The following is a 16,135-nucleotide window of genomic DNA, read 5'->3' as shown; positions in this document are numbered from 1 at the left end:
TTCAGATGCCAGCCCATTTATACTTGGATATACCTCTGTCCATCCAGGCTGAGAATAAGCAGGACACAAGGAAGAATGGCCCAGAAGGCAAAGGCAGAAGCTGCTTCCACCTCCTGCTGATCACCCCCAGCACCAGCAAACACCCAAGCTGCTTCCCCCGCCTCTGTACCCAGTGACCATTGGGGGATCTGCATTTGCAACATGCACTGGTGCTCACAGGGACACACTCCTGTGAGAAAGCCACTCCTGGCTGGCTGGCCCTCATCTCTGACCTGGCTCAGCCAGCCTTCCCTGATTCTTCTGGAATGAACACAACAGGGTGCCCCCTGGGCCTGCAGATCAAGGCTCCAGCTTCCCGGTCCAACGCCTCTCCCTCCACGTGGTCACCAGGCTGTGGGCCACCACTTGGCTCCACCGATGCCAGCGTGGATGACAGGCCTGCCCCACCCCATCTTCTCTGAACACAGCCGAACACAGCTAGGACCTAGTGAGGGGTTGGGGCCTCAGAGCTCATACTGCTCCTTGCTCTGAGTCCTGGAGGCACGAGTTCAGAGAAGGAATGAGGGTCCCAGGAAATGGAAGGGATGGAGTTTCCATCATGGTGCAGCGGAAACGAATCCGACCAGGAACCATGAGGTTGCGGGTTTGATCCCTGGCCTCGCTCAGCAGGTTAAGGATCCAGCGTTGCACATGAGCTGTGGTGTAGGTCACAGATGCAGCTCGGATCTGGCGTTGCTGTGGCTGTGGCGTAGGATGGCAGCTACAGCTCAGATTAGACCCCTAGCCTGGGAACCTCCATATGCCACAGGTGAGGCCCTAAAAAGACAAAAAAAAAAAAAAAAAAAAAAGAAAAGAAATAGAAGAGACCAGAATAGCCTGAAGAGCACCATGGGATGAGTATTCTAGCCTAGGGTATTAGGACAAGAGGACCATAAAAATGAGTCACTCGTCAAAAAGTACAAACTTCTGCTTATAAGTCCCCAGGATGTAGTGTACAGCATGGCGCTATAGGTAATAATACTGCACTGCATATCTGAAAGTTGCTAAGAGTAGCTCTTATAAGTTTTTACAAGAAAAAAATGTGTAACCATATCTGGTGATGGATATTAACTAGACTCTTGTGGTGATCATTTTGCAATAGAAACAACTATGGAATCGTTATGCTGTACACCTCAAGCTAACACGATGTTACGTGTCAATTATATCTCAATTAAAAAGGAACCACCAGTCAAGCGCTTTAGTTGTAACTATGACAAAACCCACCAGGGACCCCCTACTCTACCAAAAATAAGTCCTAAAGTCAGCCTCCTGGGCCTTAGCTTCCCTCCTCCGCTTTCCTGCAGCTGAAACGCCACAGGACAGAGCTCATCTGAGATCCGGTTCCCCTTTCCAGGCTTCAAGGGAATCCTGGACTCAGGGGCAAAAACAACTCTAGATTTTATCTCATCCCTCCCCGCCTCCAGGTAAGAAGGAGAAGGATGCAATGGCCTTGTGAATGAATGAGTGGAGGAAAGGCTGGGTTTGCAAACACCGTGTCTGCGAGGAGCCACTCAGGAGCCCGGCCTGGCTGACGGTGTGTGAATCATGTGTGGTCTGAGCTGAGGCCAAAAGAACCATCGCTGAGCCCTGGAGCGAAGTAACTCGAGTGTCGGCTGAATCAAAGGAAACCGATGCTGTGCTTTAAAAGCCGGTGTGGCCTTTTCGACTGGCTGGGGAGACAGCCCCAGCCCTGTGCAGGGGTTCTGGCCTCCTCCTTTCTGCTCTCAACTCCAAACTTGCCTCTAATGTGAAAGGGCTAATTAAAGCCCAAAGAAAAAATCAAAAACTTCGTATCTGGCTTCTTGACTCCCAGTCCGGCGTGAGCCTGTCTTGCGAAGCTGCTCCCCTCTGTTCCGTCCAAGGCCACCAGGTGCATGTTAGGACCTGCAGCCCTCCAGACGCCCTCGATGAACTTTGCTCTCTGCGTTGTGGCAGGAGCAAGGGCGGGACAAGCACTTGCTCATGGGTAGCCAGGCTGATTGCTGCAGCTGATTTTACTCCCCAAAGCATTGCCGCAAGAGACAGGATTGGAGCAAGTTTTCTGCAGAAAAGAATAGCCAACCCCTCTGATCTCAAAAGAACTAGAAGCTTAGTGCACACGAAGCAGAAACTTGTTATTCTAACATAGGGTGCATATGTGCATGCTTCTGGGGGTATTTCTCGTGCACGTGCACATGCATGTGTGCAGGTGTGTATGTGTGTGCGCACGCGTGCGCGCGCGCGCGCGCGTGTGTGTGTGTGTGTGTGTGTGTGTGTGTATCTGTGTGCAAGTGAGGTGATGAGAAGCAAGAAAGAAGGTTCTCCTTAAATGTGGTCTCTGCCATTCATGCACAAGGTACATGACCTAGGGCAACTCATTCACATTGCTGAGTCTCAGAATGAGGGTGCAGACCGGGCATCTCTGGGCGCCTTCTCCACGCTGACACTCTCGGGGCACTTCCCCAGAGACTTGCATCTGAGTGTAACATACACCCCACAGCATGGCATGTGGCCTGTCATTCATGGTCTCCATGTGGGAGCAGTCCACCGCCCCCCAAGTTCATCAACCTGTCTCATAGATTCTCTTGAGTGGATCATCTACTCCCCAAACCAAAGCTTCCCAAAATGCCACCTGCCCGGGCTCATCAGATACAGGCGCATCCCCTCAATTCTCTGGCCTGGCAACATGGCAAAATGTGTCATTTCCTTCTTTGGCCCATGGTGCCTCTCCCATTTCTTTTGTGACACTAGGGTCTTTGAGCTTTTCAGAACCTCCAAGAAGAAATGGCATCTTTTAGTTTCAGCCCAGGGACCTGGAAAACTCGTCACTAAAAAACAGCCTGAACCAAAATGCCAGGGCGCCAAAGACAAACTCTGGGTCACAAGTGAGTTCCTCCTTTCTCCTCCCTCTCCCTTGCCCGCACCCCAAATCCCAATGCCCTGAGGAATGGCCTCCTCACATGCTGGGGGCAGGGGTGGGGCTGGGGTACCAGTGCCCTCTGAGCTCCGCTTGGCAGCCAGCCACACTTGGTGGAGGGCAACTTGCATCTCTTAGATCAATCCAAATACATTCTCCTACCATGGCATTCCTCCGAGGTTTGACTAGGAGTCAAGAATCACATCCATGCAAATGCAAATTGCTACCTGATGCCTAAAGTGTCCTTTCTTCTCCCTACATTAAGATGAACGGATAGATTTCCTCAACCAAGGCTCATAATTTTTCAAAAGGACAACAACAAAGAAAAAGGGAAAGGAGAGTGACATAGGCCATAGAAGATGCCAACAGCTCGACCTTCCAAGTCACGTGAAGAATGATCCAGAAGAAAAAACACCGTAAAGATGAACAGAAGTCAAGCCACAGAAAGGCAGATGCTTTTCATGATGGGTCACAAGTGACTGAGGCTGGGTCACCCGGGCCACCTGCGGTCGCCCAGCAGCCCGAGGTCCACTCTGTCCCTCAGGCCCCCTGGGCAAGTCTCCTAAACCAACCCTTCCTCCACCCCTTCCTCCGGCTCTTTCCAGCCCTTCTGTCACCCAGCACTCAGCTGCGTCTGGACACTGTGACACGTCTCTCCCATGGAACTGTACACACAGAAGATGCTTTATAAATACAGTTTTCTAAGCAAGCTCTATTTTCCCCTCTATATTCACTGGACTCTCACCCGACTACTTTTGATCTTCTTTTGCCATTCCGTAAAGATACACAAGAGGTTAAAAACATACCTTTCCTAAAGCTTTTCGTCTACCCTAAATATGGAATGATTTTCCTCGTTATTCTCAGTAGTGGGTTTACTCTAAGCTCCCAGGAAAGTGATTTGCAGGCATGGTCAGTAAGAAGGTGGGGACCCGTCTCACACCTCAGCCCATGACAATGCAGCTTGAACAAGGCCTGGTGCCCGCAGCATCTATGGCACCCAATGCCCGCCTATTCCAGCCCCTCCTCTTCCAGCCCGTGAGCCCATCAGAATAGAGAAAAGTGCACACAGGCAATCGACCCCTGGCTCCCGCTCTGACTCTGACAGGCTCCGGGCCATAATCACAGTGGGCTTGAGCTCATGATGATCTGAATCCAGCAAGACCCCAGAGGTGGGATATTCTTATCTCATCTGCAAACCAGAAGGGCTGATTCACACCCCATGGCGGCCACGGGTGAGGCCTGCACCCTGCCCCATCCCCCACCCCCCCACCCCCGGCCCCGGCCCCAGGCCCGCCCGCCCCGGACTCACCGCGCTGCTGCAGGGAATGTCCTTCACCTTGAGCCAGGCCAGGTCCAGCGTGCCCTCGCCCCGGTAGCAGGACTGCAGCCGCTCCTTGATGCGGTCGTTGATCTGCTTCAGGATGAAGATGCACAGGGCCGACTCGTCCAGGGATTTCATTTTCCGCTTCTGGCCTTTGGAGAAGACGGTGAAGAGGAGGTCGTCCTCTGGGCGGACGCCGAGGGTCTGGGCCAGCACGGCCCCGGCTTTGGACAGGTAGGCGGCCTGCAGCAGGCGGTACTCCACCCCGCCGCGCTCGCAGCCGATGGGCACCTCCACGTACGAGTTGAAGGCCGTGTCCTCCTTGCAAAGCCTCACGAGCTTGGACGTATACACCTGCTCCTTGGTGGTGGAGCCGGGGGGAGACACCATCTCGGGCTGCAGGGTCAAAAAGTAGACAAAGTTGCCGCTGCTGAAGCCGTAGACGTAGTAGATATCGAAGTCGGGGATGACGGTGAAGGTGTCGGACGGGATCTTGATCATCGAGGCCACAAACTCATCGTGGAAGACGTACGCGAACATGCCGTCCGCCTCGGAGTTCTTGGTCAGCTTCCGGCTGGAGATGGTGGGGAAGTACTCGGGCTTCCCGTCCACGGCCGTGGCAATGAAGAGCTTGTCGTCCAGGTTGCTGTAGGAGACGATCACCCCAAAGACGGAGCCACTCTCGTTGACCCCCGACAGGTAGTGCTCCTTCTTGTGGAAGGGCTCCCCCAGCTTGAACAGGTCCTCCAGCCTCAGGAGCTTGCAGATGCCCTGATACAGGCTGCCACACGCGATCAGCCTGTTCTCCTTGTAGTCAATGAGGAGCATCTTGTTGACATTGTTGGTGGTCGTCAGGGGCTCGTTGCACGTCTGGACAATGCGGGGCGGGTAGCACTTGGGGTTGTCCTCGTCCGGCCCTGTCTGGTGGGTCACCAGGACCTTCAGGTCGCTGGAGAGCTTATAGATCCGGTTGACGGCCCCCACGTAAATGTGCCCTGTCCTCTCGTCCACCACCAAGTGGTTGAAGCTCTCGGCGGGCTCCCCGCGGAACGTGACAAAAGACCGCTTCTGGGGCAGCGGGGGCGGCTGCCGGGGCAGCAGAGTGGAGGAGCCCATTCCCAGCATCAGAAGATGGGACAGCAGGCAAGTCCAGTTCCAAGGCATGGCTTTCATTTCAGAGACGTGGCCTTGGGGCACGGTGGCACTTGGCACAGGCACAGAGTGTCCCGGGAGGAGTGCAGGCTCTCTACGGGAGAAAGGAAAGAGGTGACCTGGGGTGACAACAACGGCAGAGGCTTAGTTTCACCCCCTAGCTAGGCAGGTTGGGCCCTCAAAGCACGCTGCACACAAGGAAACAGAACGACACTGGGGGAAACCGGGCCAAGGGACCCGCTCCCCAGTGAGGGGGCGGGGGCAGGGTGGATCAGGCCGAGCTGGGTGGCAGCAGCCGCAGGAGGGCGCCTGGTAATAGCAACTAATAACAATACCAGCAACAGTAGCCACAACGGTAACAGCCGTGATGACGGTAAACAGCCAATGACCGCAGAATGCCTGCCTTTGTTCAGCCGCCGTCCAGCACCTTCCAGAGACCCTCATTTCACCTGAACAAACTCTTCAGTGCTGGGGATCTTCCATCTGCCCCTCCAGATGCGCCCTCTGCCCCTCTCTGGGCCCAGAAGGCTGACCTGGATGGGCTGTATGTCTGTGGGCTCCTGCCTCTGAGCCTGTTAGGAGCAGCCAGTGGAGAATCAGCAGAAGGCTGGCGGTAGGAGGAGGGCGGCCCCTGTGGGCTGCATGTAGAGGGCCTCCCACCCCCATCTTCTTTGACGCACCTCCTGCCTGCCTCCTTGGGTCCTGGGGGGTAACAGAGCCTTAGTGTTCCTACCCAAACACTGCCCTGCCTCTGAGGAGGCTGACCTGGTCTCAAGAGCCTCTCCCTTAACCTTTGTGCAAATGGCCCAATTTGCATGTGCGACATTTCCTGCTGGGGCCCTAACTAGCTGCCTTCTAGGAAGTCAGGATTATTGGCATATCCACCTTGACATTGAGGGGAGTTGTCCAAGTTGCACAGAGAAAAGCCATAGGGAAGGACTTGAACTAGAGCCGTCCAAGTCCATGACAGGCTCTCACGCCAGACCGCTAAACCATCTCAGTTTACCCCAGCCAGGCAGAGACGACGGGGACGCCCACTGGTGACTGTTTATACACAGCAGACTAGTTCAAACAACCCTGTCTCGGGGGTTGAGGGGGGCAGCATCCGCTACAGCCCCAGCACCCCGGGTCTGCACCAATTGCAGAGGAAATTCCTCCTTGGCACCTCCCCTCTGCCGGACGGTGCATGAGGCCAAATTAACAACCCGCATCCTGGATCCCTTCACACGCGGCCAGCGGCCAGGTCCTCTGGGTACCCTGCCCGGCTCTGAGGCCTGACGTCACTTTAATGAGGCAGATCTTGGCTGCGAGGCCTCCTCGAAGAGGTTTTCATTAAAGGCAGAAAACAAATGCTTTCAGAAGTGGTCAAGTAAATAAATAAATAACTCCCCATGGCACAAAATAGCTTTCCATCCTAATGGTCTCATTCATTTCTATTCAAGCTGCTTTTCTGGGTGTGTTTCCAGACGACGGTTTCGTATTTCTTGCAGTTCGGGAGAAATCTGGGCAGGAATGGCCTATGTCTTCTTGGGGGGCATCTCAGTTCTGTGGGGTTGCCCTCGTTTCCCACTGAGCAATTCAGAAACGAGGTGCCTGGAAGGGGTGGATGGCTGAGCCACAAAACCCCACCCCCACCGCCCCAAGCAGGGAGCAGGCCAGGTTAGACGGAAACCAAGAGGAAAGAAGAAAGCCGGGAGTTCCCGTCGTGGCGCAGTGGTTAACGAATCTGACTAGGAACCATGAGGTTGCGGGTTCGGTCCCTGCCCTTGCTCAGTGGGTTAATGATCCGGCGTTGCCGTGAGCTGTGGTGTAGGTTCCAGACGCAGCTCGGATCCCGCGTTGCTGTGGCTCTGGCGTAGGCTGGTGGCTACAGCTCTGATTCAACCCCTAGCCTGGGAACCTCCATATGCCTCAGGAGCGGCCCAAGAAATACCAACAACAACAACAACAACAAAAAAGACAAAAAAAAAAAAAAAAAAAGAAGAAAGCCGAGCAGAGACTCAACACTGCTGGCTCAAGTCCCAGGGGAAACCCCAGGTCTTCCTAAGAAAACATCAGAGGAGAGAAACTCCGGCAGACAGCGTGCCCATGACTGCAGCGGTCCTCTCAATCGAGAGCCGTCATCTCTTCCCCCTCGTGGCCAACATATGCTCAGGGGACACTCCAAACAGGATCCAAGGATGGCTCAGGCTGGACCAGGCCCTCCAAGAACCCCGAGTCGGGGGCAGACACCCCGTCAGAAGCCAGTCACTCGGATGGGGAAATGTTACATGAGAGACTTTGGGAGCTCAGGCAAGGACAGCTGACCTCTACCCTGGGGTGAAGGGGCAAGGAGAGGGCTGCGGAGGCCTTGGGGAGCTGAGGGCATTTGGGGTGAGCCATGACTTTGAGAGGACATGCAGGGCTGGAAGGGAAGGGCCTCAGTGGGAGGGGTCCACGGAGCCACAGCAAGGCCGTTTCAACCAGGGTGCAGGCCCGGAGGAGTCAGTCCAGAGGGCACGGCTCCTGAGGGTCAGGAGGAGACGGGGCCAGAAGGGAGCCAGGACCTTGTCAGGACGTCCCTGGGAGACTGAAATTAAAATACGCTGTGCTGGAGTTCCCGTCGTAGCTCAGCGGTAATGAACCTGACTAGAATCCATGAAGACACGGGTTTGATTCCTGGCCTCACTCAGTGGGTTAAGAATCCAGCATTGCCATGAGCTGTGGTGTAGGCCAGCAGCTGTGGGGTAGGCCGGCAGCTGCAGCTCCCATTGAACCCCTAGCCTAGGAACCTCCATATGCCGTGGGCGCAGCCCTGAAAAGACAAAAAAAATTAAATAAATAAATAAAATAAAATAAAATAATAAAATAAAATAAAGTGCATGGTACTGAAGGCAGAAACTTCAAGGAGGAGAGTTCAGTCCCCACTCCCAGAGAGGAGCCTCTGTGCTCCTGTGAAATCAGCCTTTGCCGAAAGAACTGACTTTAGAACCAAGGCCTGGGGCTCCGTGCTTATGGTGTAGACCCACACCTGGCCACGGAGTGGAGTCTCAAAAACTCTTTTCTGACTGGCAGGAAGAGGGGCTGGAGACAAGGACGAGGGGCAGCAGTGTCTGTGCACCGTTTACTGTACCCCAGGCCCCAGAGCCATTACTCACTCATCAGACTGCTATTCGCTGGGGTCGGGAGGGTTTGACCTGCTTTTCAGGTGAGGAAACCAGCTCTGCAAGAGCTTATGGCTCCTAAGTGGCAGAAACCCAGACTCGCATCGCTGCAAAACTCGCCCTCTTTCACACACATTCCAGAGCCCTTGGGAGCCCGTTTTAATCCTGGTAAATCCTCACACACAGAAATCCCAGGACAGCGCCCAGCGGTACCACCATCAGCTCCATAGGAGGAAAGCAGAGCCCCTGGGACCCCCCAGGGCACAACCTGGCAGGGAATGCTCATCAGGTGAATATAACTATTTACCCCTAAGAGCATTCCTGATGGAAAAGTGCCCGGCACAGGTCCTCTCCTAGCCCAGAGTAAGCGCCTCTTAAATGAGAGTTGGGAAAAAAGAGATGCTGTGGTTGACAAGACTGACATAAGATCAAAAGGATTAGGATAGAAAGGCACGTGATGGCACCATCTCTGGTAGCCCTAAGAGGGCTCAGGTCGGTTCATCGTGAATTGCCTGTGCATGCACATCTAAATATCAGAGAAGAATCTAGAAGTTTTCGATCTGAAAGAGACGATCCATTTCGACGATTCCCAATCCCTGATTTTAGAGACAAGGAGCTGTGATCACAGAAGTTAAATGACTTGCAGGCGGTCACACGGTGAGTTCAAAGCGAGGGTGGGAGTAGGCTCAAATCTCAGGACTTCCGGTCCACCTGAGGCTCAGCCTCTGCCTTTACCTGGACTTCAGCATCGGCTCCCTGGCCTTCGTCTGGAGGCACCTACTCCTTGGGGATCAGATGTTCTGCTGGCTGACTCAGCTCTCAGAACATCGAGGCCAAGCACCCGATTTCAGCAGGTCTGGTCATCCTCATTCCAGACAGGCAGGTGCAAGTCAGGTCTCAGCCACCGACGCTTGGGAGGAACTTCCCGCAGGCCTTGGATTAGAACCTGCTTTCGAGGACCAGGAAAGTGTGCCTGCCACACCCCTGTCTTACTGTACACACTCACGGGACCCACAAGCCCATCAATGGCTCTCTTGTCTGCAAGAAGCGAGACGAGGAAGTCTGTAATTATAAATTTACTGAGCAGAAAGGTGGCAGGGCTCATCCTCTGTCTTCTATTAGGCACTGAAATGAGACACAGTTATGCATCTCAAACACTTGTCACCCTCATCTGGGGACGGTGAAATTACCTCGCCTGGAGAGGCGGGAGCCTGTAGAAAACAATAACGTGTGATAGGAATAAGCAGTCTCTCATTTTACAAACCACGAAAGGGACTGATTAGAAAACATCTCAGAGAAATGGAAGGAAAGGGGAACTAGCAAGGGTGTGGGCTCTGGCTTGCCTTTCCAGGGACCCCACGGGGCACCACGGGGGTGAGCCAACTGCAGCCCTCCCACCCCAGACCCACGGGTGGGCAAGTTGCTCATGCTGCCCCCAGGGCTGCCTGAGGCTGTTCGGTCCTGGCCAAGCTGGACTTGCCCAGTGGTTTCTGCTCCAGGATATCAATCCTCATAAGTGAGGCCTCAAACTGGGAAACCCTCATCGCTATTCCAGGCCCCAGCCCCCATTTCTCTCTGGGGCCATCTTTTAGCCGGTTTTAAAACCACGCATTGCAGGTAGCCTTCCACCCACCTCTGACTCTTCAGGACAAGTAATGTGACGGAGTCACCCCGAGAGGGCCCTGAAGGACTCCCTGAACGAGCTCGGGTGGGACAGGGGCCAGAAAACAGAACTGAAAGGCTCTGAATCACACCCAAACACACTGCCGTTTCCCCTTCTTGGAAATCAAATTTTAATTCACAGTCGTCTCCGGGGAGATGGGACTCATTTTTAGAAGCTGATCATCATTTCGATGAAAGAAATTGAGGCTTTGTTTGACGTGGCGAGCGGTGAAGAGCTCACACTAATTTTCAAGAAATAGCATCATCCTCTCAGATTGCTGAGTGGCAGAGAAGAAAGTTAGTACAGAGGAGTTTAAAATAGCAGCTACCTCACAAAGCGACTTTAGCCTTGACAGAGTGTTTTCATGTGCATCACCTCGCTCTGACTGTACAGCGCCCGGCACCCTTTCAGGGAGGAGAGGTGTTTGTAAGTCTACGTCCTCTATGGAGGCATGAGCAGGTACAGGTCCTGGCTAGGGTCCCCCTCACTCACGGTGGGACTTGGAAATCTCTTCGGGACCCTCTTCAGGCACCGGTACCTTCCCTGGCCCTCTGCACAGACACCTGCTTCTGAGGACCTGTGCTAGGGGATAACAGAACATCCAGAAAATGATGCTTCAAAAGACAAGTCACAGCCCATCATGAGTCTATAAACCAACTGAGCAGGTCGGTCCCATGTGCTTTTTTTTTTTTTTTTTTTTTTGTCTTTTTAGGGCCGCACCCATGGCATAGGAGGTTCCCAAGCTAGGGGTCAAGCCGAAGCTACAGCTGCCAGCCTACACCACAGCCCCAGCAAAAAGGGATCCAAGCCGTGTCTGAAACTACACCACAGCTCACGGCAACGCCGGATCCTTACCCCAGGGAGCAAGGCCAGGGATCGAACCCACATCCTTATGGGTATTAGTCAGGTTTGTTACCATTAAGCCACGACAGGAACTCCCCATGTGCTTTTTTTTTTTTTTTTTAATGAAATAAAATAGAAGAGAAAAATAAGACTATGTAGGAAGGAGGAGACTTTAGGGAGGCTTTTGTTTCAGCCACATATTTGTATGCCTGACACACTTCTTACTGTCAGTCAGTGTGATGGTACAGTGCCATCACACTCCCTGCACGGTGCCCAGCTCTGTGCTCAAACATTATTCTGGACGTTTCTGTGGGAGTGTTTTGGGAGGAGATTAACATTTAGATCAGGGGAGGACTTCAAGTGAAGCAGACTCTTCCCCCCCACCCCCCCGATAAGGTAAGTGTGAGGCCATGTAATCAGTGGAAAACTCAACACAACAAAAGCCTGGCCTCCTGGAGAGTGAATTCTGCAGCAGATGCCTTTGGACTGAAAACTATGACACGGGCTCTCCTCTGAGTTTCCAGTCTGCGGACCTGCCCTGCTGATTTTGGACTTGGGGCCTCCATAATTGCATGACCTAATTCCTTAGAATAAATCTGTTTCTCTAGCTCTCTCTCTCTCTCCCCATGTTTCTGTTATATATGTGTATGTGTGTGTATACACATATAAATTTTCTTATATGTATACTTATATATATTATATGTATATATTTCTCTGGTATGTATACACATCCATATATATATGTGTGTGTGTGTGTGTGCGTGTAAGTGTGTGTGATGTTGTTTCTGTTTCTCTGGAGAACCTTAACAGTCAGGGTTTTTTAAAATTGAAAGACATAGTTAGAGAGAGTAGACACCTGTTGTTTGTGGTACCATTTATTTATCCTCTGGGGATCCACCCCTTCACCCCCTCTCAGCCCAAAAGCTTCTGGGGAAATTGGCTCCATCCCTGGATCAAGGGAGGGCACATGACCCAGACCCAAACCAATCAGCACAGGGCAGGGGCAAGACGCAGTGACTGGTTCAGAGAAGGGTTCTCTGAATTTCCATTGGATATGGGCTTCAAGAGAGCTGGGTTTAGGAACCGCAGGCCCCGTCTTATAATGGGCGGAGGCGGGGGCCTGAAGCAAAGGAAGCCAAGTATTAGGAGCGCAGAGCTGAGTCCCAGGTCCTGGTGACATCACAGAGATGTCCAGATCACATGCACTGAGGCCACCTCTATGCTTACACTTTCCAGGTACATGAGCCAGAAATACGCGCCTTCTGCATACGCCCGTGAAGGGGGAAGAAGTGTGATGATGTCCCTTCCACACCAAAGCAGGTAGGAACTAGACGTGTTTTCTCTCCAGATTCTTTCACCAGCTGGACAAAGAGGGTTCTGGGGCCCTGCAAGACGGTGGGGACCTATCCACCAACCAGAGACATCCAGGACAGACAAGAAATAAACCACCACTGGAACAAGGCTCTGAAAGGGGGGACTTGCATGCACCAGCAGCGCCACCACCAAAACGAACAGAAGCAGAGACACAGCCAGCACGCTGTGTACAGAACCAGATTCCAACCCGAGCTGGGCACCTGGGGGCCCCGTTCCTCATACCACATCAGGCACACCCCAGCAAAAGTCCTCTTTAGGTGTCAGTACTCCCCTTGTTCCCAAAGCCAGACGGCAGGTCACCCAGAGACATGGGAGGTGGCCGTGCCAGCATCGATGGGGAGAAAAACCCTCATGTTCCTCAGCGGTCCTTTCGAAGCAGCTAAGGGCAACGCGGAGACCAGGCACGCAGCACGGGTCTCCTTTCTGTTTCATCCAAGAAACACCAGCCAGCCATTGATCCAAGTCAGCAAAATGGACAAAGGGCTTTTTTTAGATTCCTCCTCCAATCCGTAATCTGTGCATTCAGAACATCCCCAGCCAGTAACCGGTATTTTTTTCCTGTCTGCATTTCTCACTTTAAACTCTGGGTTTCCAGGAGTAGGAGCCATGGATTGTGGTTTTCTTTCTTTTCCTGGAGAATTATCTTTACACGGAACATCTGTGCCTGCCTCCTGAAACCACGAGGGGCATGCAGCCCCCGGTGGGTTTCACCGCCAGGTCCTGCCCTGCGCTGCCACTCCGCCTTCTGGCCGATGTCTCCAAAACGAGGGCCCCATTCATAAGAGGAACACGTCCCCGGGGGTGTGGGTGTCGTAGTGCAATCCACCACAAGCACTCGGGGAAAGATCAAGTCGAAGTAAGTGTCCTCCCAGGAGGAGGTCACAGTGCTGTCCTTGGCCAGTCCCAAGTGCAGAAGGTGAGCCTGGCCACACCCCAGCACAAGACGAGGAGGCAGCCACAGCCGGGCCAGGTCACCAGCCCAGGAGCCAATCCCTCCATTCTACTTTCCCTCTGCTTCTGTTCTTTCGAGTAATGAGAAATGCGACATCAGTGGTCAGGGAAAGGGGCTGGAGAAGGGCATAAACGATGGGGACGGGGACGAGGGAGCCACGGGGAGCCAGGCACAAGCTCAGAGTCCAGCCGCCAGGCAACCAGTCGAGTCCCCGGGAAATTCAGCACCAAGTGCAGCTACGCAGGGCTCTTAATCCTCACTTCCCCATTTAGAGGGCCGGGGAATGCCATCACCATGGACAGAGCCTTTGCAACCAGCCTGGAAGAAGCTTCTGCAGGAGGGTGAGCCAGCCAGCCCTCCCCATTCAGAGATTAGGTCTGCGCTGGACCCCTGAGGCCCCCGTCTATGGTTTCCCCTCCCCCAGGCCTCCCCGTCCTTGGCCTTGAGGGAGCCCCCCAGGGTGCAGAACCACCTTTCCCTGGCCTAGTCTGGCATTCCCGGCAGAGCCGAGTGGGAGCTCTAGCCCAGGCAGCCCTAGATGGAAGGCCATTATTACAGCGCGGCAGCCCTTTATATTCCAGGCCTGTGCTCGGGCGGGGGAGTCGCTAAGCAATGACTCTCTTTACTCCGAGTCTGGCTGTGAGGCTTTAAAAACACAGCACTCTCAATAGCAGCGTCTCATTTAAAGAAACAGGCGGGCCTCAGTGGGGACTGAGGGTCAGACGCCTTGGATGACCTGGCGTCCCTGTGGTCACTCTCTCCCACCCCAGCCCTTGGCCCAGCCCACGAGAAATGCCCTGTCTCGGGTGACTGGCTCCAGTTTCTCCTGACGGTCCCACTGGCCTCTGGATGCACAGAGACAAAGGCACAATCATGAGAAGGTGCTCAAGACACACCAAAGCTGTGGCATATGGAACATCCATTGTCAATTTTGCTCCTCCAAGACCTGGGTGGACATTCGAGTCACAGAGAAGGGGCCTGGGGTCCACCATACGCTGGCAGCGTATGTAATCCTGTCTCGGGCATATGGCCTGGGGCAAAGCGGGTTGAAGGATTGCTTTTGCAGACTGATCTTCATCTGGAAAGGAGGCTCATGGACAAAAAAGAAGGTTTTGCTTTTCAGGGCCACACCTCTGGCATATGGAGGTTCCCAGGCTAGCACTTCAACCGGAGCTACAGCTGCCAGCCTACACCACAGCCACAGCAACGCCAGATCCTTACTAACCCACGGTATAAAAAAAAAATTGTATATATATGTGTGACTGGGTCACTTTGCCGTACAGCAGAAATGGAAGGAACACTGTAGGTCATCTACACTTTAATAAAGAATTTAAAAAGAAAAATGCAAAAAAAAGGGAGGCACTCGGCTGCCCTCCCAGCCACCTGCTCCCCCCGTGTCCTGAACCTCACCGCTTTCTCTCCCTGGACACCCAGCCTGGCATCACGTGGCTTTCATGCTAACAAGCGCCTCTCTCTGAAGGCCCTTCTCTCCTGCCATGGCTGAGTGAAGAGGCGGGATAGTCTTAGTTCTTAGTTCATAGCGGCTGACATGGTAGCCCAGCCAAAGGCACCCATAAGAGCCTCCTCTCTCTGAATCACAGAGGATGCTTCAGAGTCAGGAATGGTCCCCCTCACTGACCACGGTCCTGCATCCTCGATGCTTCGGTGTCCCCGTCTGTAAAATGGTGTTTTTGGAAATAGGGTGGTGAGTCAAGGGAAATCATCATGTTTCTTCTTGGGCTTAAATCTGGGGGAAGCGAGAGTGAAGCGAGCTGGGCTTCACAGAATACCGGCTGTCGCGGACGTGGGGAGGGCGCCGCAAATGGCCTTTGCGGCAGAGCCAGGAAACGGTGCGGGTCACAGCCCAGTGGTGGTGTTCGCTGCGAAGCAAAAGGCTGGGGCTGAAGTCTCTCGCTCGAGTCTTTTTGCATCTTTGCTTAAATTGGCTTTTTGGTGGCCAGAATCTAGATGGCGAGGTGCCTTGGGAGAGCCCAGTGCGGCCAAGTCCCCCCGCCTGCCCCCAGAGAATGCGGGACCTCTGCTGGGAAACCAGCCTCCCGCACACTCCTGGGACCTATTTTTTCTCTCCCTCGATAAGGACTGTGGGAGCAGGACACACTTTGTCAGCTCAGGCATTGACCCATTCACTGAGTCAGATCCTAGGGGCCAAGTGAACCCTTCCAGGAGGGGCCCTCACTGCTTGCAGCCTCGGAGGACCCCGACTTTAGATAGCTGAGTGAAGAATCAGCAGGAGGCCCCCAATCCCTGAAGCTCCCCCACCCACTGGAGGGCTCAAGCGACATCCCACGAGGAGGGGATCTCGCCCATTTCATTGCCTATCTTTAGCGAGAGAAGAAATTTGAAAAGCAATGGCAATTTCCTTCTTTAGTCTGCCAGAAATCTCTAACTACGCTTTTCTAACAAAAAAATTAAAAAGTCGATAGGTTTGGAAGGGCTGCTAGGTGCAGGGTGCCGGGGGACCCAGCTGGGAGTCCACTGGGCTCATGTCCTTGCTCTCAGCATCTCCCCCAGATACCACTCTGCTCCCCAAATAGCACCCCCCAGCCCCCATCACTGGCATCAGAGCAGACCTGCTTCCCGCAGCCAGCCTCCCACCTTCCAGCCCACAGAGTCTTCAGGCAGGGAAGCCGGTGATTCCATCAAACAGCAAACAGTGAGGGAGCTGGCTAGGTGGGGCACATTTGGGCCCAGTGACAGCACCTCGGATGTCATCTAGTGTCTAGTGGGAGGG

General features: G+C 53.7%; 1 protein-coding gene across 5 annotated transcripts in view; it reads right to left on the bottom strand.

Moving 5' to 3' along the window:
• Positions 1-16,135, bottom strand: part of PLXNA4 (plexin A4) — a 502,572-nt gene that overhangs the window by 388,571 nt on the left and 97,866 nt on the right. For all 5 annotated transcript variants that reach the window (XM_021078941.1, XM_021078938.1, XM_021078940.1 and 2 more), the window contains one exon: positions 4,245-5,502. In XM_021078941.1, the coding sequence (XP_020934600.1) occupies positions 4,245-5,429 (1,185 nt within the window). In that variant the 5' untranslated portion in view covers positions 5,430-5,502. The remainder of the gene's footprint in view (positions 1-4,244; positions 5,503-16,135) is intronic.

This window comes from Sus scrofa, chromosome 18 (assembly GCF_000003025.6).
Source record: "Sus scrofa isolate TJ Tabasco breed Duroc chromosome 18, Sscrofa11.1, whole genome shotgun sequence".
Taxonomy (NCBI): Eukaryota; Metazoa; Chordata; class Mammalia; order Artiodactyla; family Suidae; genus Sus; species Sus scrofa.
This window is presented reverse-complemented; position numbering and strand designations above follow the sequence as displayed.